The sequence below is a fragment of the Notamacropus eugenii genome, chromosome 1, assembly GCF_028372415.1.
Source record: "Notamacropus eugenii isolate mMacEug1 chromosome 1, mMacEug1.pri_v2, whole genome shotgun sequence".
In the NCBI taxonomy this organism is placed as follows: Eukaryota; Metazoa; Chordata; class Mammalia; order Diprotodontia; family Macropodidae; genus Notamacropus; species Notamacropus eugenii.
The window spans coordinates 236,902,671-236,929,834 of NC_092872.1; the positions used below are offsets into that span (position 1 = coordinate 236,902,671).

The 27,164-nt window shown below is 44.7% G+C and overlaps 2 protein-coding genes across 7 annotated transcripts in view; both read left to right on the plus strand.

Annotated features, from left to right (window-relative positions):
- The first annotated feature begins 1,063 nt into the window (after positions 1 to 1,063).
- Positions 1,064 to 8,263, plus strand: MSS51 (MSS51 mitochondrial translational activator). 2 transcript variants are annotated; one of them, XM_072628187.1, is made up of 5 exons: positions 1,064 to 5,487; positions 5,575 to 5,699; positions 5,935 to 6,504; positions 6,777 to 6,870; positions 7,139 to 8,263. In XM_072628187.1, the coding sequence occupies exons 1-5, from the start codon at positions 5,390 to 5,392 to the stop codon at positions 7,356 to 7,358; spliced, it is 1,107 nt and encodes a 368-aa protein (XP_072484288.1). In that variant the 5' UTR covers positions 1,064 to 5,389; the 3' UTR covers positions 7,359 to 8,263. The 2 variants fall into 2 exon arrangements, with proteins under 2 accessions (XP_072484288.1, XP_072484289.1); XM_072628188.1 differs by lacking the exon at positions 5,575 to 5,699.
- Positions 8,264 to 14,280: 6,017 nt separating this feature from the next.
- ANXA7 (annexin A7) overlaps positions 14,281 to 27,164 on the plus strand; it is a 30,562-nt gene continuing 17,678 nt past the window's right edge. For 2 of the 5 annotated variants that reach the window (XM_072628193.1, XM_072628196.1), the window contains exons 1-5: positions 19,302 to 19,356; positions 21,091 to 21,298; positions 22,462 to 22,563; positions 23,264 to 23,334; positions 25,420 to 25,485. In XM_072628193.1, coding sequence (XP_072484294.1) covers positions 19,303 to 19,356; positions 21,091 to 21,298; positions 22,462 to 22,563; positions 23,264 to 23,334; positions 25,420 to 25,485 — 501 coding nt within the window. In that variant the 5' untranslated portion in view covers position 19,302. Of the gene's footprint in view, positions 14,495 to 19,301; positions 19,357 to 21,090; positions 21,299 to 22,461; positions 22,564 to 23,263; positions 23,335 to 25,419; positions 25,486 to 27,164 lie in introns of those variants that run through there. The other 3 variants (XM_072628194.1, XM_072628197.1, XM_072628195.1) reach the window with 3 other exon arrangements.

Consider the following 27,164-nt stretch of genomic DNA (forward strand, 5'->3'; position numbering starts at 1 on the left):
ACTTGGGTAGTAAGCTGCTGTACTGATTTGACAAGTTGAATTCCTGTCATCTGTAAGTTTGATTTTCCTGACACTGCCTTTGTGCTTTTGCCACCTTAAATCTATGTGGAAGAATAGACTCTGTATTTGTGGTAAAACTGCAAAGAGAAAACGTCAGTGTTTGAGACAGTGTTATTGTGCCCTCGAATTAGTTCGCAGTTAGTATTAGCCATTTTGGATGTTTTGATAACAGGTAGAAAAAGTATTAGAAACTTTGTCGTTAAATGCTATTAAATTCCCATCTTTGATACCTTTTCCTGGATACTAAGGCAAAGGGAATTTTTTTCCTAATAATAGGAAATAATTGATAGAAAGTAGGATATTATTTGCTATTGGGCAATAGTAATATTAATAAAGTATATTAGAAGCATTGTTATAAATAGTTATGGACTTTCCTTCATTCTAGATATACAGCAATATATTTTTCAGGGACTGATTATTTTCTCTTATTTTAAAACATTATTATCCTGTTTATCCCGGAAACTTTCTCTAAAGGTGTTAAGCGCTAATCTAGAAATGTCTTAAGATACATTTACCATAGGGGAGATGTGTACTTCTAAAATAATTTCTCATTGAGCACTCAACAGCTTATTATATAAGAATTATCACCCTCTTTAGTCTTGACTTCCACCACCATGCCTAAATAATGCCTGTGGAGTAACATTGGCAAGGGTTAACAAAGGGAGAAAGAAGGTGTATATCAAGAGTGCTGGAAGTTGGCTGTAATAGAAACCCCAGTCTGCTCTTCAGAGCTGGATTCATTGCAAAATATACAAGTATTTATCAAGTAATGTTAAGAAATTGATGTATATTGTGGTACTTTGGATATTGAGAAAGTTAATGCCTCCTAAGCCAGGTACACACTGGGGAAAATATAAATTGTAATTTAAATATGATGTTTCATCATATGTTACCACTCCCCATCCTGATAATGGATGACCCTTATGTCATCCGTACCCTTAAAAAAACAACAACAAAAAACCTCCAAACCAACAAACCTTTTTTTAAAAAAAATTTTTAAATCTCTCAGCTCTTCTGCATTGACAGTGTTGACAGATTTGCTTTTGTGACAAAAGATTAAACGTGGAACAGAAGCCTCAGAAAGAGTCTCCTTTCACTCCTTAGTTCCACTTGTTGCTCACAAATCTCTCTTGCCTGTTGCTGTCACTTTATCATAGTTGGGAAATATAGAATCACATTGTGGCTCAGTGTCCTTGGAACTTTGATTCTGCATTTATTAAATGCCTACTCTGTGCTTTGAAATTGCCTTTTAACAACTTTGAGTTTCCTGCTTTAATTCATTCCTCTGCCCACATCAGGGGTAGTGGACTTGACTGATGGCATTTCAAGATATTGGTGATCTTATCCTACTTTTTAGTATTGTTTGCAGTGTAAGATAATGCTGCCTGAGCCAGAGGAGACATCTGTGGAGACTGAATATGACTCCTGATCTCAGAACCTTTATTTGGGCCTAGAACTCACTGCTACCTAATAAGTGGACATGAACTGGGGATGCCTTTGATGACAATAAAAATTAATTCCTTGATTCTACATCCAACACAGGTTTAATTGTCTCTTGCCTGGAAAAGTGAAAGGATGACTGACTTAATCCTGTGTATGACTCCTCCTAAGATATCACAGATCCACCTTTGTAAGTCACTAGTTGCATGTGTGAATTAGGTTGGATGGAAATTTAGGGAAGCCTCAGAAAGAGTCTCCTTTCACTCCTTAGTTCCACTTGTTGCTCACAAGTCTCTCTTGCCTATTGCTGTCACTTTATCATAGGTGGGAAATATGGAATCACATTGTGGCTCAGTGTCCTTGGAACTTTGATTCTGCATTTATTAAATGCCTACTCTGTGCTTTGAAATTGCCTTTTAACAACTTTGAGTTTCCTGCTTTAATTCATTCCTCTGCCCACATCAGGGGTAGTGGACTTGACTGATGGCATTTCAAGATATTCCCTTTCAGGGAAAGTGAATTTTAGGAATTAAACTACTTTCCTGGATACAGATTTCATTTTTTATTGTTGAGCTTTTCTTACCATCCTTTTTGCTATTGTCTGCAGAATATATAAGCCTGGATTGAATCCTATCAGATGTGGTATATAAAATATCAATTATGCTAAAAAGGACATTGATGTATTGATTAAGAGCCTATCCTGGACACAGTTGGTACCTACAGTTCTTTTATGCCCACCCTGCCCTAATCAGATTTGATGCCCTGAGTCAGTGACTGCCCATACCAACAGAATACTGATGAGGAGATCCCATGTGATATTCCCCAAAGTATATTCAGATCTGAACTGAACCAAAACACTGTTCAGGACTGGAAGCAGCCTGTGGGGCCAAGGATTCTACCTCTGTCTGATGTCTCCTTTTTCCTGGCCTCCTCTGATGAATTTGAGGAGTGTTAACAGTGACCTGAGCTCTATTGGCAAATAATAGGGTCAGAATAAGACAGGTCTTTGGCAGGGGACCAGGCCCCCACTATTCTCATTAGGGAGAATTTGGTCTTGGCCGTCTCACTGGCAGGAGACACTCAATCACAAGGGTCCAATATTTCATCACTTTGGAGAGTAAAGTGATAGGAGAGGACAGCTGTAGCTCAGCCATAGCCCAGAGTCTGAGGAGATCAAGCTTTCACTTCACTTGGAAGAAAGGGAAGGAAGGAACCAAGGGCTTAGCAGGGTAAGTCACTTCACCATCAACTTGTCTTCTTGTTTAGTTTATAGCTGAGTGAAGTGTTTATCCCCCAGGAGAGTGTTAATCACTGATTAAGGAGCACACTCAAATAGATAAATGTCTTTCTGCTATCCCCTCGCTTTGATTTTCTCTTTTTCATGAAGACCCCCATCAACTTCTTACTCTCCCTTTTCTTTCCTCTCCCAAGGTGGGGGGCAGGGGTAACAATTTTTTAATTGCTGATAGGTAACTCAAAAAATAAGAATTCACATGAAAACAGACAGATGGGCCCTCGGGTGGTACAGGAGCCTGAGAAAAAAGACTGATTTAGCCTGCAGGGGAAAACTAAGAGTTTGATGTAGGAATTTTAAATCTGACCTGAGGCTGCTTGGGACCAGGTTCCAGGTTGAGGGTGAAATCGTCTCCATGGGAGGTTGAACATGCTTGGAGGCTAGAGAGTGGTCAAATCTAGCTGACTAGAAATGAACATTTTCTAGGGTGATAGAGTGATCCTGCTTGGGGATGGGATGAATGAAGAAACTGTGAGAACTCAGCTTTGTCTCTCAGAGACTGTTCCACCTTCTTCACCTTTTCTATCTCCTTGTATGTCCTTGCCCTAGTCTTTCTCCCTCCTGCCCTCCATCCCTTCCCTTGCTAACTTTATCAAGCTCCAGGGAGCCCAGGACTCTTAGCCGGAATGTTGTCAGGGAACGTGAATTTGGATCTCAGGCACAGACATGAGGACAGTGATATATAAATTGCATAGACCCAGTTTCCCAAATCCATTCCTTACCCTTAACCCCCTGCCAAGAAATCACTTCCCTCTTCTCTGCATTGGGCATATGCTCCAGACACTAGAATGCCAACAGTATGTCTCCCACTGCTTACTAGGCTGGGACTGGCCCCATGAGACAAACCCCTTGGAGGTCCGTGTGTTAACCTGGGGAGCAAAAGTCTCTGTAGAGACATATATGGAGCAGATAGTAATTTCCTTATTATTCCTAGCCTTAATTGACTTACATTTTTAAAGGAGAGCTCAAGGTTAGGCATCAGGATGACATTTCTAACTTGAATTATAAGGTCTTGCTATGAGTAACTGAGCTAACTGGTCTCTTTCCTCTTATATAGCAGAAGTCCTGCTTGCTTCAGTGTTATTAGGAATTTCAGGTCAGATGGTGTAAGGGAAACAGACAGCCCAGGGTTATCTCTTCTGCGGTCCCTGGAGCTGACCACTTGTCAGTGTGACTAGGAGAATAGAAGGTGGGCAAGGAAAGTAGGTGGTTTTAGGGTTTAGTTTTTCTCTAATTCTGGTCCTACCTTAGAGGATAATCCAAGAGTTTCTTTCCCCTGTGAATCTGGAAGTTAGCAAGTTTTTTGATACCAAGGTCAGAACTCTTACCTACACTAACAGGGTTTATTAAATATCATGTCCCTGACATCATAAGTGTTGATCATCATTTCTGTTTTACTTGTGGTTATTGCAAAGTAGTCCCTCTGTCTCTGCATCATTAAACCTCTTGATTCTTACAACATTCCTTTTCTGCCTTAAAATGTGTCCAGTCGTCCTTACTACTGCTTCTAACTGCCATATTCTCTTGCATCATAGCCCTATCGCTGGCCTAATTGTTTCTAATTCCCCCTTGGTCCAATCAAGCTAATGTTTGCTGTCCTCCTGTTTAATAGGATCCTGCCTCTGTTTTTACAAACATTTTCCATCTCATAAAAAACTTCATCTCCAATCCCTGTTCACCTGATGAAAAATTCATGTCTCCCAGGAAAACTTTGACTAGCCCCACCTCACTGAAGATGTCTTCACCAAATGTAGTCTTCAAGTACTGATGAGCTTGGTTTATATATCAATTTATACTTATTTGTATCTTTTGTAAATTTTACAGTGTCTTCACAAGTTTGTTTTTTCTCTCTGCAGTTAAATTGTTAGCTCTCCAGCTAAATGGTTAAATCAGAAACTACTTTCTCATGCTATTCAAAATTTCCTATTATGGGGCTCTAAGTGCAATAGGCACTCAAATATTTGTTGACATCAGAACAGTGCCCTCTTCTGAGAAACTTGAATAATCTATGATAGGTCAGCTCTGGCAAGCTTATTCCACAAGTATCCAACCTTCAAAAGGTTATTCCACATCTAGGCCACAGACTCCAGCTGATATCTTATGGCTCCTCGGCGAAGGCGCAGGAAGTGCTCTACACAAGTGGTGGCTTCCCCTCCGGTGGCCCCGGCCCCTCCGGTTTCAGAACCCAGCATTGATGCACTTGGCTTTCTCTCTTTGGAGAGTAATGTCCCTGGCCTATCCCAGGTTATCCTTCAGAAGCTGAAATTGAAGAGCTATGAGGAATACAAGTGAGAGCTTAACCTCAAAGAGAGGAAGGCTTTGTATGTTGGCTGGGGGGAGTAGAATGAGGAGGTGTAATAAAGTGTTTGAAATAATCCCTTATACCCCCTTCCTCAATGACTTGCCTCTGTCATTCTGGAAAGGATTAAAACTGGATGGGGAAGATTTATGGAAATGTAAAGACTAGAAAATATGAAGGAAGTTGAAGACAGGATGAGAGTTTGTGGGGTAGGGATTCTGTGACATTGTTTCTACAGGGCAGTGGTGAATGGGGGAACCCCTGGGTCAGGTTTTGGGATCCATAATCTCAGAGACATGTTCCAACGTCTGGAAGATACCTTCCAATTCTGCGCCCGGTGCAGCGTGCTTCCTGACCAACTCCCCAACTCTAAGATCCTGCGACGATGTAAGAGGTAAGGAGATCCTGGCAGAGGGAAGAGCCCAGGGAAAGAATCCTGTCCGGTTGTATATGCAGACTCCTGTGGCCCTTTCTCCACCAGGTGCAGAAATGTCTATTACTGTAGCCCTGAGTGCCAGAAAGCAGACTGGCCAGTACACAAGAAAGTCTGTTGGGAACTTCAGCTTGTGGCTATAGACCGACTATTGGAGTGGCTAGTGGTCACAGGTGGGAAGTGGGAATTTGGTGCAGGGAACGTGGGAGAAGCTATTACAGGTTATATATAGGTTAGGGTACGGAGTAGGAGCCAAGATCCTGGTGAAGTAGAGGGGGGGTGGAATGATGGGGCAGGGGGAAGGAAGCTCACATTCCTGGACAGAACACATTTGGAAAATTGTGTTCTCAGCAGACACAAGAACTCTTCTATCTTTATCTCATTCTGATTTTTCTTTTGTCCCTTCAGGTGACTTTTCCCTGCCTTCAGGGCCTTGGCCATGGCCCCCAGGGGCTGTTCGGGACTGGAATACCTGGTTTTCAATGTGGGGAGCAAAGCTGGATACCATGCTGGAATCTGTGCTGGGTAGTCATGCAATGTCTACCTTGTGGGACAGTGTAGGGCGACCACGGCCAGACCCAAATAGTCTGCGGGACTCCCTGCGACGGCTTCTGACAGACGCCCTTTCTCAGCCCCTGACATTGGGGTTAGGGCTACGCACATTGGTGGGAAATGCAGGGAAGCCTGGGGGGATCACAGTGCATGTGGTGGGTGCCTCCCATGTAGAGACTTTTCTTACTAGCCACGGGGCCTACAATGAGCTTAAACACATGTTTCCTGGCTACGGTAGCCTCCATGTAGTTATGGTTGGTGTGGACTTGGCTGTGGAGTCCCTTCCACAGGTCACCTCAGTCTTACCCTCAACTCCTGCTACGATTCAGCTCAGCAGCTACAGGGGCCTCTATCATGACTTCTGGGAAGAACAAATAGAAACGGGCCAGGCAGTCTGGCCAGACCTTGTAGCAGGATTTCATCCAGGTAAGGCTTTGGGAGCTCCATGTGGGCTGGGATCCCAGAGTGCTTTGTTCTCCCTTTAGGGAGCCACCATTCTGTAACCTCTTCCCTCCTGTCCTTAGGACTCAGTTACTTGATCTGGTCCATAAGTACTATGACTTGGTTGATCACTACCCATTTCTGCTACAATTGAACCCAAACTGACTCTGAAAAGAACCTTAGGAGATGAAAGAGGATGTTGGAATAGCCCCCATGTTTCACCCCCTTCCATCTTGCCTTCCCTTCGTTCCTGTTAGGTTTCCATGCCAGCCAAGACTTGATGGCTGCCTGGTTGCCCACCCTACTGCTGCTTCGTGATTATGAGATCCCCACCATCTTTACTGTGTATAGGTGAGATCTTTTGCCCAAACCACCTCACTCAATTTCCTCCTACATACCACACACCTCATTTTGTATAGATAAGCTTCTCCTAATCCTCCTCCCCATCATCATCCTCTAGTTCCTCCCTTCTCTGTACTTGTCTGCTGTCCGCAAGGAGCCTGACCCTGTTCTGTATTTGGAGGCTCTATATGGACGGAAGAACACAGTCCCTATTCTGGATCTGCCTAGTCAGTGGTGTGGGGACACTGCTCCTGAATTATTTCTCTTCCATCTTCAGTCAACAGGAGCTGACAGCCTCTCTGCAGATCCTCATAGAACTAGAGACTCGAATCATTGCCTATGGAGAGAACCCTTTCGCTTCCCTTAAACCTGAGCAAGCTTATACCAACCCCAATAAGCAGCCTGTGTACTGCAGTGCCTACTACATCATGTTTCAGGGAACTTCCCACCAACTGGATGAAGAGGAACCAGTGGGAAAAATGGATAATAGGATCTAAACATCTGGTCTGTAGACTGTCTGGGCAGCTCACAACCACCCTTGGAGGGGCTTTTATTATCCCTGTTTTACACTTGAAGAAACTGAGGCAGGCAGGGTTAAGTGACTTGCCCAAGGTCACACAGCTAGTCAGTATCCGAGGGCAGATCTGAACTTGAGTTTTAACTCCAGGGTGAGAAATGTATCTACTATGCCAGCTAGTGGTCCCTGAATCAGTGCCCTTTGAGGGGTGTCCTAGGTACCACATTTTCTGCTGCTGTTGGGATCCTTCCTGAGGATTGACCTCACACTTTTGTCCTTGGAACTACCTCTATGCCCTAGTATTAGTGCTCCAGATCTTTGGGAATTTGGGAAATTTGGGAATTTGTGGGAATTCTAAATTTCTTTAACCCTGTTGCTTGTTTTTTAACCCTGATCCCTGTTGGTATAGGGATCTTCTGAAGAAGAATTCCTGCCACATAGTTCTGCAAGCTAGTCACAGACTGAAGATGCCTGAAGCATTTCCAGTTAAGATCCTTGCTCAGATTCACACAGCCAGCCAGTGTGTGTTGGATGGTGGATTTGATCCCAGGTCTTTCTGATCCCCAAGCTATCTCTGTCCATGTCATACTGCTCCTCACCTCCTGTTAGGCTGGAAAAAAAAAATTTCTTCAAATAGGAGCTCAGGATTAAGTTTCTTTGCCCTGCTAGGTGAATGATTAACAATATCTCTTCAAGCCTGTCCCCTTGGCTTTGCCTCTCTTGTCTCTGAGGTCAAGATGTACCTAGACCTTCCTTCCTGCAGCCTTAGCAGGGCTTGATCACCTCTCCCCACTCCCTCCCAATACATACATTTCAAATCCTTTGTAACCAGACTGGGGTGAATGTAATGCTACTACTTACTCAATAAAGTATTGATTGAGCTACTGTGGTGTACTCAGAATGCAGTAAAGGGTGCAGAGATGAACAAAACATGATCCCAGGCCTTGGAGAAGCTTACAGCTTTTAAGATGCAAATGTCATAATACTGTGATACATGCAAATAAAATAAAACCACTTTTGGGGGAGGGGGTTTCATGGCTCAGGTGACATTTTTTGGGCTTTGAAGGATGGGTTGAATTTGGAAAGGCATAGAGAATGGTGAGGGTGTCCCAGGTGGAGAGAATGATATGAGCAAAAGCTATGAAAATGGGACAGGCTAGGCCATGGTTGTGGAAGAGAGAATAATTATAGAGAATGGAGAAATTAGAGCTGAAGAGATCTTGAGACCATTTAGACCATGGATTCTTAACCTTTTTTGTTTCATCGATCCCTTTGGCAGTCCAGTTAAGCCTATGGATGCCTCAGAATAATTTTTAAAAATTGAAGAAGATATTAAATTTTGGTTAGAAATTAGTGGAAAAAAGCTGTCTTTTGGGGGCGGAGCCAAGATGGCGGAGTAGAAAGACGCACATACACATAGCTCCGAACCCACAACCCATAGAACATCTGTATAAAGTAACTCACGGCGAATTCTGGAGCAGTAGAGGCCACAGAACAGTGGAGCAAAGGAGATTTCTGTTCCAGAGGGGCCTGCAAACCTCTCGCAAAAGGTCCGTCGCTCTGCGGACGCGGAGCCCAGCCCGGCCGTGGCACCGAGAGGAACAGATCCGAGCAGGCTTCAGGGATGGGATCTCCAGTGGCCGCGCAGGTCCCTCCACCCACAAGTGACGGGGGTTGGTGAGAGGGTCTCTGGCGGGTCGAGAGGGGAGTGGGGTGCCCCCATAACTCAGGCCCCCTCGAGAGGCAGAAGCTGAGGCAACGGCAGACCAGGGCTCCCCAAGCAGGCAGGAGCCTGGATCCATTGTTGAAGGTCCGTGCATAAACCCCCTGAGGGAACTGAGCCTGAGAGGCGGCCCTGCCCTGACCTGAGCATCTGAACTTACTCTCACACTGAATAGCAGCCCTGCCCCTGCCGAAGCCCCGAGGCTGGGGAGCAGCATTTGAATCTCAAACCCCAAGCGCTGGCTGGGAAGATCAGGAGGCGAGATGGGTGTGAGGAGAATATTCAGAGGTCAAGTCACTGGCTGGGAAAATGCCCAGAAAAGGGAAAAGAAATAAGACTATAGAAGGTTACTTTCTTGGTGAACAGGCATTTCCTCCCTTCCTTTCTGATGAGGAAGAACAATGCTCACCATCAGGCAAAGACACAGAAGTCAAGGCTTCTGTGTCCCAGCCCACCCAATGGGCTCAGGCCATGGAAGAGCTCAAAAAGAATTTTGAAAATCAAGTTAGAGAGGTGGAGGAAAAGCTGGGAAGAGAAATGAGAGACATGAAGTCAAAGCATGAACAGCAGGTCAGCACCCTGCTAAAGGAGACCCAAAAAAATGCTGAAGAAAATAACACCTTGAAAACTAGCCTAACTCAATTGGCAAAAGAGGTTCAAAAAGCCAATGAGGAGAAGAATGCTTTCAAAAGCAGAATTAGCCAAATGGAAAAGGAGATTCAAAAGCTCACTGAAGAAAATAGTTCTTTCAAAATTAGAATGGAACAGATGGAGGCTAATGACTTTATGAGAAACCAAGAAATCACAAAACAAAACCAAAAGAATGAAAAAATGGAAGATAATGTGAAATATCTCATTGGAAAAACAACTGACCTGGAAAATAGATCCAGGAGAGACAATTTAAAAATTATGGGACTACCTGAAAGCCATGATCAAAAAAAAAGCCTAGACATCATCTTTCATGAAATTATCAAGGAAATCTGCCCTGAGATTCTAGAACCAGAGGGCAAAATAAATATTCAAGGAATCCACAGAACACCTCCTGAAAGAGATCCAAAAAGAGAAACTCCTAGGAACATTGTGGCCAAATTCCAGAGTTCCCAGGTCAAGGAGAAAATATTGCAAGCAGCTAGAAAGAAACAATTCAAGTATTGTGGAAATACAATCAGGATAACACAAGATCTAGCAGCTTCTACATTAAGGGATCGAAGGGCATGGAATAGGATATTCCAGAAGTCAAAGGAACTAAGACTAAAACCAAGAATCACCTACCCAGCAAAACTGAGTATAATACTTCAGGGGAAAAATTGGTCTTTCAATGAAATAGAGGACTTTCAAGCCTTCTTGATGAAAAGACCAGAGCTGAAAAGAAAATTTGACTTTCAAACACAAGAATGAAGAGAAGCATGAAAAGGTGAACAGCAAAGAGAAGTCATAAGGGACTTACTAAAGTTGAACTGTTTACATTCCTACATGGAAAGACAATATTTGTAACTCTTGAAACTTTTCAGTATCTGGGTACTGGGTGGGATTACACACACACTCATGCACACATGCACACATGCACACACACATAGAGACAGAGTGCACAGAGTGAATTGAAGAGGATGGGATCATATCTTAAAAAAAAAAATGAAATCAAGCAGTGAGAGAGAAATATTGGGAGGAGAAAGGGAGAAGTTATATGGGGCAAATTATCTCTCATAAAAGAGGCAAGCAAAAGACTTATTAGTGGTGGGATAAAGGGGGGAGGCAAGAGAAAAACATGAGGTCTACTCTCATCACATTCCACTAAAGGAAAGAATATAATGCACACTCATTTTGATAGGAAAACCTATCTCATAATACAGGAGAGTGGGGGACAGGGGCACAAGCAGGGTGGGGGGGAGGATGGAGGGGAGGGCATGGGGAGGAGAATGCAATCTGAGGTCGACACTCATGGGGAGGGAAAGGACCATAAGAAAATAGAAGTAATGGGGGACAGGATAGGATGGAGGGAAATATAGTTAGTCCTATACAACACAACTAGTATGAAAATCATTTGCAAAACTACACAGATTTGGCCTATATTGAATTGCTTGTCTTCCAAGGGGAAGGGGTGGAGAGGGAGGGAGCTAAAGAAGTTGGAACTCAAAGTGTTAGGACCAAATGTAATGTTCTTACCACTGGGTAACAAGAAATACAGGTTAAGGGGTCAAGAAAGCTATCTGGCCCTACAGGACAAAAGAGAAGACGGAGACATGGACAGGGAGAGAGGATAGAGGAGAGAGCAGATTGGTCACAGGGGCAATTAGAATGCTTGGGTTTGGGGGGGGAGGGGATAAAAGGGGAGAAAATTTGTAACCCAAAATTTTGTGAAAATAAATGTTAAAAGTTAAATAAAAAAAATGAAATCAAGCAGTGAGAGAGAAATATATTGGGAGGAGAAAGGGAGAAATGGAATGGGGCAAATTATCTCTCATAAAAGAGGCAAGCAAAAGACTTATTAGTGGAGGGATAAAGAGGGGAGGTGAGAGAAAAACATGAAGTTTACTCTCATCACATTCCACTAAAGGAAAGAATAAAATGCACACTCATTTTGGTATGAAAACCTATCTTACAATCCAGGAAAGTGGGGGATAAGGGGATAAGCAGGGTGGGGGGGATGATGGAAGGGAGGGCATGGGGAGGAGGGAGCAATTTGAGGTCAACACTCATGGGGAGGGATAGGATCAAAAGAGAATAGAAGTAATGGGGGACAGGATAGGATGGAGGGAAATATAGTTAGTCTTATACAACACAACTATTATGGAAGTCATTTGCAAAACTACACAGATTTGGCCTATATTGAACTGCTTGCCTTCCAAAGGGAAGGGGTGGGGAGGGAGGGAGGTAAAGAAGTTGGAACTCAAAGTGTTAGGATCAAATGTCGAGTAATGTTCTTGCCACTAGGAAATAAGAAATACAGGTAAAGGGGTATAGAAACTTCTCTGGCCCCACAGGACAAAAGAGAAGATGGAGACAAGGGCAGAGAGGGATGATAGAAGAGAGAGCAGATTGGTCATAGGGGCAATTAGAATGCTTGGTGTTTGGGGGGGGGAGGGGATAAAAGGGGAGAAAATTTGTAACCCAAAATTTTGTTAAAATGAATGTCAAATAAATAAATAAAGCTGTCTTTTTCTTTTTTTCATCCAGGTTCATTGATCCCCTGAAATCTATTCATGGAGCAGGGTTAGTGGTATCTGTGAACGTCAGGTCAAGAACTCCTGGTCTAGACCTATCACTTTATTTTATAGATGAGACCCCCATTAGATAAAGCAATTATTAAGACTCACCAGTACCTGGCACTGTGATAAGCATTGGGGAGACAAGTAAAAATACAATCCTTGCCTTCATTCTAATGGGGGAAAATACATAAAGGGGAGTTGAAAAGGGGAGAAGAGCTACTTTCCGTGGGCAAGGCAGAAAAATGATTGCAGACCTGAGCCTGTTTAGAGTTGAGTATAGCTGACATGGGTATGCCAAAGGAACCCTCTCAAATGGAGATTCCTAGGAAGGACTAACCAACTGCGGAGGGTTAAAAGTGAAAAAGTACTCCAGAGTCAGGAGGATTTAGAGGTCATTAAAGTCCACGGTCCAAGAGGTTGGAGTCTGAATTCCATTGGAGAAGGAAGAGGAGGAGACAGGGATACTAGCTGGGTGTTGAATTCAGCTGGTGCCCAGAAGGCATTTGGAATTTTCGGTCTGGGGGTTTGGGAATGGGGATAGAAACTGAAGAGTATACTGAATGGAGGTGGTAGATAGAGATAGAGATGATAGATAGATGTAAGACAGAGAGATGATGATAGAACATTTATTAAGTGGTTAACATGTGCTATGACACTGCTAAGCATTAGAGATAAAATTACAAGCAAGACAGACGCTGCCAACAAGGACCTTGCATTCTTATGAGGAAAGGTATGCCATGTTAATAGCCTGGAAATGCTGTGGTGGCCTGGATCTGGGCAAGACAAAGGCCAAAGCTGACCCAGATCAGCCCAGAGTGGTTTCGGGGGTAAAGTTCACAATTCTGCTGGGAAGAGGAGCTGGAGATCTGAGTGCAAATGGCAAAGCTGAGAATTATAAAAACAGGTCCAGAGACAACACAATTTAGAGACTAGTGGTCAGCCGTCACTATTTGCTGTCTGCCTGGTTCATCCATTTCATATTGATACAGATTTAGAGCTGGAGGGAACCACTGCAGCCTAATGCCCTCCTTTGAGAGGAGAGAGATAACACCTAGGGAGCAGTATAGGGGTTCAAACCCAGGCCCTCCCAACTCCACCTACTTTCCCCACTGCAAATTAAACATTTCTCAAGGGCGCCTAAGGCTGTGTAAGTCTCCCAGCTCTTAAGCAGTTTTTACCTTCATAGAAACCATAAAACCTGCGCATGAAAATAAAAAAAATTTGTATGCAAGTTAAAAGCAGGGTGCTGTGTGAGACCTCCAAGGTGGGAGGTCTCCTGGAGGAGATGACTTAGATAAGCAGCATTTCATGAGCCTGGGATGTGGAAGGAGAATATTTCAAGTATAGGAAATGGTCTGAGCTAAGGTGCTTCCTTCGCAGACTCTTCTTTCAGTTAAAGAATGGGTGACTGAAGACCTAGTTTCAGTTCCCTTTACTAAACCCACTGGAAGACAGGGCCTATTTGGCTCTTATCCAGCTCCCCTCCGGCCCCCCCCACAAACTGCAAGGGACCTCAGAGGCCGTCTAGTCAAACTCCCTCATTTTACAGGTGAGGAAACTGAGGACCAAAAGGTGGCGACGTTCAAGGTCACACGTATTTAAGTGGCAGATAAGGGGTGTACGTAAGCCTCCTGAGACGTACACTTAAGCCAGCGTAGGGGCAATCACAGGAACAAGGGTTGGGGGCGCTGGTGCCTTCCTAAGGATGCTCGGAAACGCACTGGGGGCCCCAGTGGGACCCGCCTGAAGGCTCACCCCGGAAGAATGCAGCATCCCTGGCTCGCCAGCCGGGAGCTCCGGGCCGAGCCTCGGACCCCAGCCCGCAGCGGCGGAGGGGGTGCAAGAGGATCACGGGGGGCACTGGGGCGCAGGGGTGTCGCGGGGGGCACTGGGGCGCAAGGGGATCGCGGGGGGCACTGGGGCGCAGGGGGGTCGCGGGGGGCACTGGCGCAGGGGGTGCGGAGCCTCGCTGAGGCCCGAGCACAGCCCCGGGCGGGGGAACCCTTCCCAGGCCAGGGACGCAGGAAGGGCCAGAGCTCTCCGCCCCGGGGCCCGGGCGAGGCGGGGGCCGCACCCCAAGCTCGCTCTCCAGGCCCCGCCCCGCCCCTCTCCCGGCCCCGCCCCCGGCTCCATCTTGCGAGCCGGTCAGGCTGGGGCAGTGGTGCGGCTGGGCTGCTCGGCGGGCAGGTGAGGAGCCTCGGCCGCCCCCTCCCCTGGCCGCTCCCCTCAGGCGTGGGGGTGGGGGTGGGGGAGGGCGCCGAGGCCAAGTTGTGGGGATGCGGGCGGTGGGAGCGGGACCCCTCCCCTCCCGCCCCCTCTTCCGCACCCCCCCTCTCCCCACCTCCCCAGTCCTGTCCTGGGGCCGGCCCACGGTCCGGCCTCCGGCCCTGGATGGGGGTGGTGGGACCCAGCGGCCCCGGGCGGGCGGGGTCCGGGATCTGCTGCGTCACTCCCTCCTCCTCGGTTCCTGCTGGGCTTGGGATCCCCCCACTCCTTATAAGGAGCCCCCCAAGCCCCTCTCCCCGCCCTCACCCCCTCCCCACCTTCCCTTTGGGCCGGGAGACCCAGACCCGCCTGTAGACGGCGAAGGACGGACTGTCCGGCTGCCAGCTCAGCTAGGGCAGTCCTGGGACGGCCCCCCGGCCCCCAGCGCTGACCGGCGGTGGGAAACTGCCCCGCACTAGAGGACAGCCCGGCCGAGCTTGCCCTCCTCTCCCAGCTGGGGGCCCGGAGGTGCCCAGACCCTCCCTTCTTACATCTCTAGTCTAAGCGGGTGGGCAGTGCAGACGGCACAGCCCTGACGGACTACTATAAACCACCCCGCCCGGCCCCGCCCCCCTTGATTTCCACCTCGGGCCCCTTCCTTCCCCCCCAAGCCAGCAGAGCCGATCCCCGATTGTGGCCGAAGCGGACCCCGGTTCCGCCGAGCCCGTCCCGGTCACAGAGCTGCGGGGGACGTGGCGAAGTCGGGACCGAGCGGAGCTGTCCCCGGTGGCCCCTTCCGGGGGGCGTCCCCAGCCCTGGGCTCTTGGAGCAGCTGCAGGAAATAGGGGCACCCTTGCGCCCCTACGGTAGGGCAGCCTTCCAGATGGAGTCTGCCCCGAAGAGCCGCCGGGCTCACTTGGGTCTGATTGCCCCCGCAAATTGGCGTCTGATCCGTACTAATTTGATAATGACTGTTCATGACTTACACTCACAGGTAACAGTTTTCCATCTCAAGGAAAGAGTAATGCTGAAAATTTCAGGTAGCTTAGTAAAGGAGATATTGGGGGACAAGTAGGCCTTTGGCTCCCCAAATCATAGGAACAGTATGCTTTGTCTGTGCTTAGGGGCATCCGTCTCCCCACTTGATTGCTTTATCCAAGCATCTGGACTCCCTGATGTTAGTGTTTCTTCCTAACTCAGTTTTGGAAAACGTCCTCTATGGGGAGAAGGGCTGTCTTCCTTCACCCTCTCAGTTGGACATGAATTCATTTGTTTGATAGATTTGCAACAGCTGCCCTCATGACTAGGCATTATGCCACCTATGTGAAGCTGTGTGAGATATCCACTCCCTTGTGGGACTGACTCACGGGGTGGAGATGGTTTGGGGGAACCGGGGCATTTTCCCCTCCCTGTTATGAAAGTGGGTGTTGCCAGAACTGTGTTGTTGGCCAGCTTGATCTGAGCGAAGTCTAATAGCTCCTTGGGGCCTCCCTGGAACCTAGTTAAGTGATTTGCTTAGTCATTCAGAGGGAATTTATGTTTGCTCAAAGCACTTGAGAAATATACCTGGCACCTTCTGGTCTATCATCTCAAATCTACTTTCCCAAAAATGTACACACACAAGAGATTTGAGGATGCCAGGTGCCTGTGCATTTTTCTACTGTTTTAAAATTCTTAAAAGGCCAATATACATAGATCCTTTAAAGCAGAAGGGGAGAGGACTCAATCTTTTTTTATGTCATTGATCCCTTTGGCAATATTTAGTGAAGGCCATGGACCCCTTGTAAGAATAGTATTTTAAAATTCATAAAATAAGACATATAGGATTACTAAGGAAACTAATTACATTGAAATACAATATCCAAATATTTTTAGCAACAGGTTCATGAACTCCAGGCTAAGAGACCCTGCTTTAAAGTAAGAGAGAACCTTGTAAATAAAGAGCAGAGAGTAGAGGTCCTCAGAGTGGAAAAGAAGCTCTGGGGCCTGAAAATTGTATTCTTCAGTGTTCCAGTGGATCTGAGATCTTATCCACATGTGTGCCCCCTTCAGCAGGGCAGATAGCAGTCCATTCTGCAAGTACTCATTGAGCTCCTCTTTTGCATTTAACATTGTAAGGAATATAAGAAGTGCCTGCCTTCAAGGAGTTTACGATCTGCTAGGGTAGGTAGACAAGATTAATGGAGACGTACGTAAATAATTAGCAAAAAATATGGCAAATGATAAGCCAAAGTGCGTGTTACAGAAGGTAAGTAGACAGGAATAGCCTGGGAAGACTGGACAGAGGATGTGGGATTTGAAATGGGCCTTCCTTAAAAAGATATAGAAAATTTGAACCACAGAGAAGAAAGCGAATCATTTTAGTTGATGATAATCGCATGAACAAGGTTTCAGAAGCAGCAAACATTCTGTGTTCCCAGAATCCCTCAAGCAGAGAGTTCATGTTGGTCAGTTAACAAGCAATAAAATTGTTTAGGCAAAGCCGAGCCAATTATGGTGGGAATTGAATGCCAGTGTGCATTTGAGCCTTTAGGCTATTAATAGGGTTCAGGGCTTTCAAACTAGAGAGTGACATGATGAAGACACTGTCTTAAGAAGATTAATCTAGTGGCTGAGGCCAAGATGAATTGGAGAGATGAAAAAGTAGACACGGACAGATAAGTTATCTGTTGTCATCTAGATATGAGGGGATGAGGGACTGCATTTAGTGAAGTAGCAGTGGAAATGGAAAAGATGGAAGGAATAGCAATGCTTTTGAAAGAAGAATGGATGACTAGGGGCCTGTGTTAGAGAATAAAGGAGGGAGATAGATCAAAGATGACTAAAACTTAGATTACTAGTCATGTCATTGATGGAACTGGGAATTTGTGGGAGCTTAAGGAGAGGAAGAGTCACGAGTTTAATTTGGACTAGTATGAATTAATAACTTGGGCCTTTTACCTCTCCAACTTTTAATTTGTTTATTAATCAGTCATCTTTTAAACCACCTAATAGTGCCAGGGGTTTTGCTAGGTTGAGAGCAGGGGAGACATATAAATGCAAAAAGGAAATATTGCCAGCCTTCAAGAAAAATGAAGTTTTTTCCATGGTGAATGAATGAAAGAATGGTATTTGTTAAGTGATTACTGCATTCCGGGCACTAGAGATAGAAATAGGAAAATGAAAAAGCCCTTTCCCTGGAAGAATTTATAACCCTAATGGAAGAGACAACACCTGTAAGGAAGTGAGGGCAACAGCGGGGCATTTTTTGTTAGGAGGAGGTGAGGGGGAGGTGAGTGGAGCCACAGGACCATCTCCAGACTCTCCTTTTCCAGGAGCAATGGGGACTTTTCTTTGGGCTGAAGGATCACATGGTGGGTAATTCACAAGTCAGTTTAAGGCTGGGTCTGCCTGCTTCCATCAACTGGAAACCTTCCTTGTGTCATCATTTCCAGTGTGAGAAGGACATTCTCAAAGCGATTCCAGTGTTACCCTCCATCAAGGATGGTTAGGGAAGCAAGTCTGCTGTCAAAATAAATATTGTCTCTTATTTGCAAAGTCAAATATGGCACAAATGATTTCAGGGGTGAGAAGTAGCAGGTAATTGATGGATAAAGGGCAAATACTGGTTTCCAAGAGTTCTGGGTTTCAGTCCTTCGTCTGACACATTGTGGCTATGTGATCTTAGGCAAATCACTTAATCTTTCTTAAGACCCTTTTTTTTTTTTTTGGACTAGGCAAAGAGTCCATCCTCTGCTTCCTCCTTCCGTCTCCTCTCCTCTCCTCTCCTCTCCTCTCCTCTCCTCTCCTCTCCTCTCCTCTCCTCTCCTCTCCTCTCCTCTCCTCTCCTCTCCTCTCTCTCTCTCTCTCCCCCCCCCCCCACTCCTCTCTGTCTTCTCTCCTCTGCACTTCTCTCTCTCCCTTTATCTCTCTCTCCCTCCCCCCCCCCATCCCTTTCTTTCCCTTCCCTCAGTCCACTTGCAGGTGCTCTGCCCAAAGGAATACAAATTTTGATCTCTGAAACTATTTTTTCCTGGCTCTCAATTGATTGGTCAACAACAGGTCACAGGCCAACATCGTTGGACCCTCTTTGCCTCAGGGTGAAAGTAAATAGCAATTGTTTCTGTTTTGGCCACAAACCCCTAGGATCTTTCACTTCCAGAATGTTTTTTGTTTGTTTTGTTTTGGTTTGGTTTTTTTTGATTAAGAGGCTGTTCTCTGTCCCATTGCTTAGCCTTAGTCACTGAATGGGCATTACATCAGTAAGAAAGTGAGGCTAATGACTTTGCACTGAACTCCCTCCCTTAAATGCAATTCACTTTCATGTCATGGCTTCACTTGATATCATGGTACTCTTTGAGAATGAAGGACAGACAGTCTCTGCAAAGTAGTTACTGATTTGCATTGGTAGAGGGAGCTTCCTCCCCACAGAGGAACTCCGAACTCACACCTATGAGATCACAGGTCTGGTCAAAAAAAAATTATGTTCCTGTGTTAGATTACTGCTTCTATATGCCTCCATTAATATAAACAATGGAGGATGGGCTATAGAATTTGCATCCCTAATTTTCATATTGCACAGAATCAGAACTCAGAGGGACCTTAAAATCGAATCCACTCCATTTCACAGATGAGAAAATTGAGGTTTAGACCTTCCCCCAAAGTTACACAGCTGCACTTGAATGCTCAGAGTTTTGAAAGAAAAATGTGTTCCTTAAAAAACAAACAAAAAAGACCAGCCTAAGCCATATGTGTTTCTAGAGATCTTACATTTCCTAAGAAACCACTGAGAAAAATTCTTCTTTTACAGAATGTCTTACCCAGGATACCCCCCTACAGGCTACCCAGCATTCCCTGGATATCCTGTAAGTATTACTACCAGAGGACAGGGAGGGAGTGATGGGAGAAAGAGTCAGACAGATGACATTAGAAATCTTTTGTGTAAACCCTTCCAAATCATTTCTTCCAGATAATTTCTTTTTCATTAATGAGCATGAGAGGATCTTGGCTCAAAGACCACAAATCTCTTTGTGTCATAGGGAATTAAAGGGGCCCCTCCTTGGTTCTTCAATCATAGCTGTGGGTTTGTAATCACTTTTATAGACATGCTTGTCAGTTCCCACTTGGTGGATTCCTGGGATGTTTTTAAGAGCTGTGCTTGTATTCCTAAGGGGATGGATAGAAGGGTTGGGCCTAGTCTTGTATGCTTCAGCTTCACACCAGTGGTAGACTTGCCAACCACGAAAAACCACAATCAAGTTATGATTCAGTAAACTGATGGGAAACATGTTTGTGACACCCAATGTATTGGAGTAGAGATGAGAACCATAGTTGTGTCCACAGTCAGCAACCCTGTAGCAACTGTTTTCACCCAGTCATAGAATCTTAGAGTTGAAAGGCACCTTAGAGATTGTCTCAGTTTGCAAAACTTAGGGAAGTGAAATGACTTATCTAAGGTCACTCAGAGCCAGAGCCAGAATCTCAGGCCTCTTGACTTCTACAGCAGTGTTCTTTCCTTTTTTTTAAAATGTTATTATTTAATTTGAAAAATTAGTACAGTTTTCTCCTTCCCATCCCACAGAGGGAGGTTCTTTCCTCAGTGTCTAGTCAAGAAAGCCCTAGAACATGGTAGGGGGAATCCTAATATTGTATCCTCAAATTTTGGGGACATGAAAACTATTCTTTTTCCAGGACTATACTCAAAGGAAGGAAAGAAAAAAACAAGCATTTATTAAATGCTTATTATGTGCAAGTCTCCATGCCAAGCATTGGGGATACAAATACAAGCAAAAAAGAAAGATGGACCCTTGACCTCAAGAAACTTATATTCTAATGGGGGAAGAAAACACACAAAAGGAACCTGAAATATAGGATATGGAGAGAAGGAGAGTAGGAGGAAGAGGGGAAGCAGGGGAAGGTACCTGGTAAGAGGGCATAGTTTTGAAGTCCAGAAAATCAGGAACAGAGCTAAGGAGAAGATGAAGAAAGGCTGGCATGGGCCCTTCCACAACTGGAGGTTCAAGGACAAGAGACCTGTGACCTCAAGGCTGGGTGTGGTCTTTTCGCTGAGTCCAAGTTTTACAGAACAAATCCTTTTATTAAGGAATTTGTTCTGTGAAGTTTGGATTCAGTCAAAGGATCACACTTGAGGACCTAGAGCCCTCAAGCCTGCAGGTTCCCTATCCCTATTCTAGGAGGAACTCAGCAGTTGAAGAAGAGGGGCCTGGCATTCCCAGGTGTTGAGGTGATAGGCTGTTCCTAGATGAGGAGGACCCTGAGAAAAGTTCTAAGGTGAGCCTTCAGTGGAGGGGACGTGACACCGAGGTCCAAAAAATCAGAAACAATGCCAGGAGAAGAATGCCCTGAACCCCAGCAGAGAACCCTGACATTTGTACCTCAGATGGAAAAACCAAGGCACAGGTGAAATGAACACCTTGCTGGCCCCAAGCCAGTTATGTTTACCTAGTCTTGACAATCAGAATCCAAGGAGCACCGCTACAGAAGGTTTCTGTCATTCCACCAAGTTTCAGACTTTTACAGTATTTCTCATACTTGCTTTATTTAAATGCAGATTCACTTGGTGATTTTCTGATTCTCAGCCTGCAGGTCAGGAGTCATCTTTTCCTCCTCCTGCTGGTCAGTATCCTTATCCTACTGGCTTTCCACCAATGGGAGGAGGAGCATATCCTCCTGCACCAACTGGTGGTTTCCCAGGAACTGGAGGCTACCCGGCCCCTGGAGGCTACCCTGCCCCGGGAGGGTACCCTGGTGCCCCACCACCAGCAGGGGCCCCATCCTATCCTGGAGGTAAGTTATGGACCTTGGTAGTGGTGATTTGGGATGAGGGTCCTAGATTCCTAACTTTCCCTATTCCCTTCTTTCCTGTTTGTGGACAGATGGTCGCTTTAGTTCAGTCACTGAGGATATAAAGCAGAAAAACAACACAGTGCCTTCCTTCTAGTTTATTGCAACCTGATGAGGAATTATGGCATTTGGGTGAATTATTAATCCATGAAGTAAAATGCAATAGGAACCGAAGAGAGTGCTCTAAAAAAAACAGAGGGAGAGTTTATGTTTAGCTCAAGGGATCAAGAAAGTCCATGAACAGTCAGCACCGGAACTAGACCCTGGAGAGCATAAAACACGTGCTCTGGGGGGGATAGGTATTCCTGTAGTGCTGTCAGAATTAGGAGCTGCTTAAACATTGTTGTGAACAAAACTGACAAAATTCTCATGGTGAAAGAGAAATTTCTTTTCCTTCTTTCCTCATAATTTCTAACAGGTCTTAAAAAGCATCAATTTCTAATAAAACAGACCTGATCTTTAGAATGAAACCAGTAGGTAGAAGCTTCAGGACACTTTTTTCTAAAGCAGGGGTTCCTAAATCCTTTTTGAGTGTCACATGTACTCCCTTTGGTAGTCCTATGGACCCTCCTCAGAATCATATTTTTAATGCATAAAATGAAGGACAGAGGATTACAGAGAGAAAGCCAATTATATTAAAATATATATAAAAAAATGTTTAATTCTCAGACCTCAGTTAATCAACAAACATTTATTAAGTGTCTACTATGTGCCAGTCACTCTACTAAGCATTGGAGATAACCAAGAAAAGCAAAAACAGACTTTGCCTTCAAGGATCTCACAGTCTAATGGGGGAGAAAGTCAAGAATCCCTGTTTTAGAGGTTTAGAGTCAATTAGCAAGGAAAGAGATGAAAACAAACATGTAAATGTAGATATACACATATATATGCATATGTATATAGTATTGAATTTTAACATGAATTTTAACATAATTAAATTGATCAATCAGTAGCATTTTTGAACACATTTGACTGAGAGGGTGAATATTGACTATGTATAATCCCTGCTTAGAATGCACGATGGCCATTCATTTTTCAGTGTTTCCTCTGAAATTGTGACATTTATTGTAATAATCAGAGTACTCATCTCTCTGCGTCTTCTCCAGGACAAGGATTTGGAATGCCACCAGGTGGAGCTGCTTTTTCTGGCTACCCACAACCACCAGCCCAGGCCTATGGTGGTGGACCAGGCCAGATCCAAATCCCTGGTGGGTATCTCCTGTAATCACACAAAAAGCTATACCACATTATTTTGAAGTATGGCCTAAATAATTGGTTTTAGGTCCTTTGAGACTTTTTTTTAGTATGTAGGAAGATAAACTTTTCTAAAATTTTAATTTTGGATTTTTAACAAATAAGAGGCAAATCCGTTTTCTGTTAAAAAACAAAACATTTCTAAATTTGGAAACAAAAAGTCTCTCAACTTTAATACAAACTGCCCAATTGCCTTTTCCTTCTATAACCATTCCCCTCCATCCTTTGGCCAAAAGAAAATCATAACCTAGAGCCTTCCTCAGATAAAAATCAGGATTCTACTTAGAGTTTGGAGAAAAGTATTAACCCTTGAGAACAGAGCTATGAAATGGAGCATTGAGAAACAAATGCACATAGTTCAGTGACACATGGTAAGGGGCTTCACTTGGCATATTCCAAAAAAACCCCAAAAACCAATTGAACAAAATCCATGCTTACTTTGATGTGTAATTGTAATGCTAATCTTTACCAGTATACCATATACATAGCTACCAATGTAATGTACTTTTTTTCAAGATCATCTAATCCAGGGGTTCTCTTTTTTTATTCAGTATTTTATTTTTTCTCAATTACGTGTAAAAACAGACCAATGTACTTTTTAAGAGTGACCCATTTTTAAAGAGCTGCTACATGGTTTATTTTTTTAATTTGTAGGTGGGTTCCCTGGAGGACACATTCCCTCCCAGTATCCTAGTGGCCAAGTTCCTGCTCCTTACCCTAATCAGGTATTTTGGGACCTGCCTTTTTCAGCCAAAGGGTGTCTGGGTAATACCAATGGAAAATGACGTTGTTCTGCTGCCGTTGGCAGGTTTACAATATGGAAGAAATGGGGTGTCTAGATATCCTTGATTATGAACATAATCATGCAGGCCAGATCATAACTTGCCCAGACCAACTAGATGTGAGGTCCTTTTAGCTTTGATAAGGTAAGCAAGGTGAGGAGGACAGGATGTAGTTATCATTATACCTCATCACACGTAAAGAGGGGAGGGAGCACTTTGTAGTGGGTAGAAAGCCAGCCTTAGAGCCAGAAAGAACTGGATTCAAGTCCTCCCTTTGATGCATGTTGGCTGTATGATGTTCGTCTGATTCCTTAACCTCTCTGGACCTTAGGCACCTCTCTATAAATGGTCAAGAAGGCACAGACCTGCAGTGGGAGAGGAAGTTCTCTGTAGCAATGAAATCACAGGTTCAGTTAGTTCCATTCTGTCATAGGCAATAATTCTGGATTATTGGAGAAATCCCTACTGAAAGATAGTATTGGAGACTTAATGCTCCTAAGCGATACAGCATGGCATAATAGAAAGAATGCCAGGCTTGGCTACAAATTCCAATTCTACCACATATTCACTGTGTGACTGTGGGCATGATATTGACTCTCTTAGGGCCTCAGTTTCTTCATCTGTCATTTGGGGCTGGTAATTTACTCTCTACCCAGAACTATAACTAGGACAGCTGCTCTTGTATGGGGAGGGCAGAGAAATATCTAAGGTATGACCACTTTTTTTGTATGATTAAGATAAGTTGAAGACAGAGGTCATGGGAGTTGAGGTATTTGAGGAACCAGGAGGCCAGATAGGGAAAAAACTGTGAGCTGGGTCCTGAACATATTGGGCAAGAAGAAAAGTTGCTGGAGGTATAGAGAGGACAGCAACATGGAGCTGGTCAGGAAGTGCCAGTGGGGAGAAAGGGTCACTCCTCCTGGCCCAGGTGCCAGAGCATGTGAGAGAAGAAGCAGCCAGTCAAGAAGAAGGTATAAGGGGAGGGAATAAGTATTTCTCTACAGCCTCTTGGGCCAGACACTGTGCATCTCATTTGATCCCACAACAGTCCTGGGAGATAAGTACTATTATTATCTCCGTTTTACAGTTGAGGAAACACAAGCAAACAGAGGTTAAATAACATGCCCAGGGTCAGACAACTAGTAAGTGTCCAAGGCTGAATTTGAGCTCCTGACTCCAGACCAAGCCTCATTACTCCCTTTATAGTATCTGAAGGAGAAAGCTAGGCTTCAGGGAACATCAGAAGGCAAAAGGAACTGGGAAGGAAGGGATTTTAAAGCAATCCTAGGATCCTAGATTCACAACTGGAAGGGACTTTGCGGATTGTTTACTCCAACCCAGTTCTTATTATCCAAATCAGAAAACAAACTCGGAGAGTTGCAGAGACTTTCCCAGTGTAATAGACAGTAATAGTGAAGTTTCAGGTACAGGTTCTCTGACCCTACATTCAGGGAGTGATTTTTCCTCTGTCCTCTGAGAAGGTCTTCAGAAGGCCCAGGGGATACAGGAGGGCAGAAGAAGACAGCCACTTGGGGGAGAAGTAGCATGGAGTTTACTGGGGGGAGGGGGTGGCATTCTGTCCCTTATTCAGTGGATTCCAAGGCCTGTTGACTCATCTGAGGCAGAACTGGGGAGGGCATGAGTGCAGTCTGCCATCTGCTCCAGTGGGAGGGTGTTCTCCATTGGGAGAGGGTTGTAGAGGTCACAGAACTGGGGGTGCAGGGGCAATATGGCAACCCCCAGGCTGAGGGAGAAAGCCAGCCTATCAGACCTAGCAGGGGGTAGAGGGTGGGAACTGTGCCCCCAGGATGTCAGCATATAGGGCACAGCCCTGGTCACCCTGTACCTATGGCACAGGAGTGTTGTGAGGCAGGTACTTGTTCATCTTAGAATGTTACAGAATTTAAATTTTTATACATAATAATATAACTTTGAAACTTTATGGGAGTTTAGAGCCTTCTGATACTGTTCCCAGAAAGATAGTTATGTGCTTTTTTTCTGCCTTATAAACTCCATCTGTTCTTTCAGATCGATACCGAGTTCTTTTCTTCCTGTCCTGTTTTCTCTCCTATTTCTTTGGATTGTAGCAATGAAGTGAGTAAGACTTTTTCTATGCACTAAAGGCTTCCTGAAGTATTATACTCCAGAATTATTCTTCTTTCTTATGTGCCTCTATATGTTCCTTTCTATTTCTCCAAAAAATCATTGGTTTCTTTTTTATTTCAAAAGGTAATTTGCATGAGTGTATGGATGATTCAGTAGATGCAAAATAAATTGGTGTATCTCTTGACTACTCTTAGCTTGTAGGCGGCATATTTGTCAAATAAGTCGGTGATGGTCAATGGAGAAGAGTTGCTAATACAAAAACTGGTGGATTGGATGGCAGAATTTGAATTCATAGACACTTCTACAGCCTAAAACAACAGGCCAAATCTTAATTCCTTGGAGGAAAGTGTATAGTTCTGTGCTTGGCTTTAGAACATACAGGACAGGAGAAGCATGATTAGGCAACAGATCAGTCTGTGGGAGAGACACTGGGCTTTTATTAGATGATAAGCTCAATTGAGTTGTGTGTCATGGCAACCACAAAAAAAAAGCCAAACCCAGCAGCAATCTAAAGCAAAACCCGTTATTCCAAAAGAGCTGACTTTTTATCAGAACAGTTGCTTTCTCTACACACCCCACTGGCAGTCTTTCCCCTTCTGAACAGAGGAGCTTCATGAGCTGCTGCTGACCTCAAATTGACTTGCCCTCTGGTGGAAGAGCGTTTCCAAATGTAGCTACACAAGATCAGACTCATGTTTGAAGTCTTTTCTGCTTGGTAGGACCTTATGTTCCACTCACATAGCCTTTAAGATTCTAGGATCATCCACACACCACAAGGAGGTGTTGGAGGAGTCAAGGGAAGTCATCAACAAACACTTATCAAGCCCTGCTATATACTAGACCTTGTGCCAAACCAGGCAGATACAAAATCTAAACAGCTCCTACCCTAAAGGAGCTCATAGTCTAAAGTGTATGTGTGTGTGTGTGTGTGTGTGTGCGTGCGTGCGTGTGTGTGTGTATGTGTGTAAACAACACTGCATACAACTATGTATAAATAAGATATATACAGGATAAATTGGATGTATTTTCAGAAGGAAGCCACCAGCATTAAGGACTAGGAAAGGCTTCTTGCAGAAGACAGGACTTTAGCTAGTCCTTGAAGGAAGTCAGGAGGCAAAAATGAGAAAGGAGAACATTCTAGGCATTGGGAACAACCTGTGAAAATGCTCAGAGTTGAGAGATCTAGTGTCCTGTGTTAGGAAAAACCAGGATGCCAGCATCACTGTATTGCAGAGTAGGTGTGTGTAGGGGGCAATATAAGGTATCAGAAGACTGGGAAGGAAGGAAGGGGCCAGGTAAGGAAGGTCTTTGAGAGGCAAACAGAGGATTTTTCTTTGATCCTGGTGGTAACAGGGAGCCACTGAAATTTACTGAATAAGGTAGGGTGACATAATCAGAATGGTGCTTAAGGGGTATTACTTTGATAACTGAGTGGAGGAGTAGGGAAGAGACTTAAGGCAGGGAAATCAGTCATTTATGAAACATTTATGAAGTACCTGCTACATGCCAGACCCTGTGCTAAGAACTGAGGATCTAAAGAAAAAATGAGACAAAGTCAGTCCCTTCTCTCACGAGGGAGATAACATACAAACCGCTATAGAACGGAAGCTATATACAGGATAAATTGGAAATAATCAGTGGAGGGAAGGCAGTAGGATCAGGGAGGC

Coding starts and splice junctions, on each gene's coding strand:
- MSS51 (XM_072628187.1), top strand. CDS start 5,390: ATGTTCCAACGTCTGGAAGATACCTTCCAATTCTGCGCCCGGTGCAGC. Junction 5,488..5,574: donor ATCCTGCGACGATGTAAGAG/GTAAGGAGATCC, acceptor TTTCTCCACCAG/GTGCAGAAATGTCTATTACT. Junction 6,871..7,138: donor ACCATCTTTACTGTGTATAG/GTGAGATCTTTT, acceptor TTCCATCTTCAG/TCAACAGGAGCTGACAGCCT.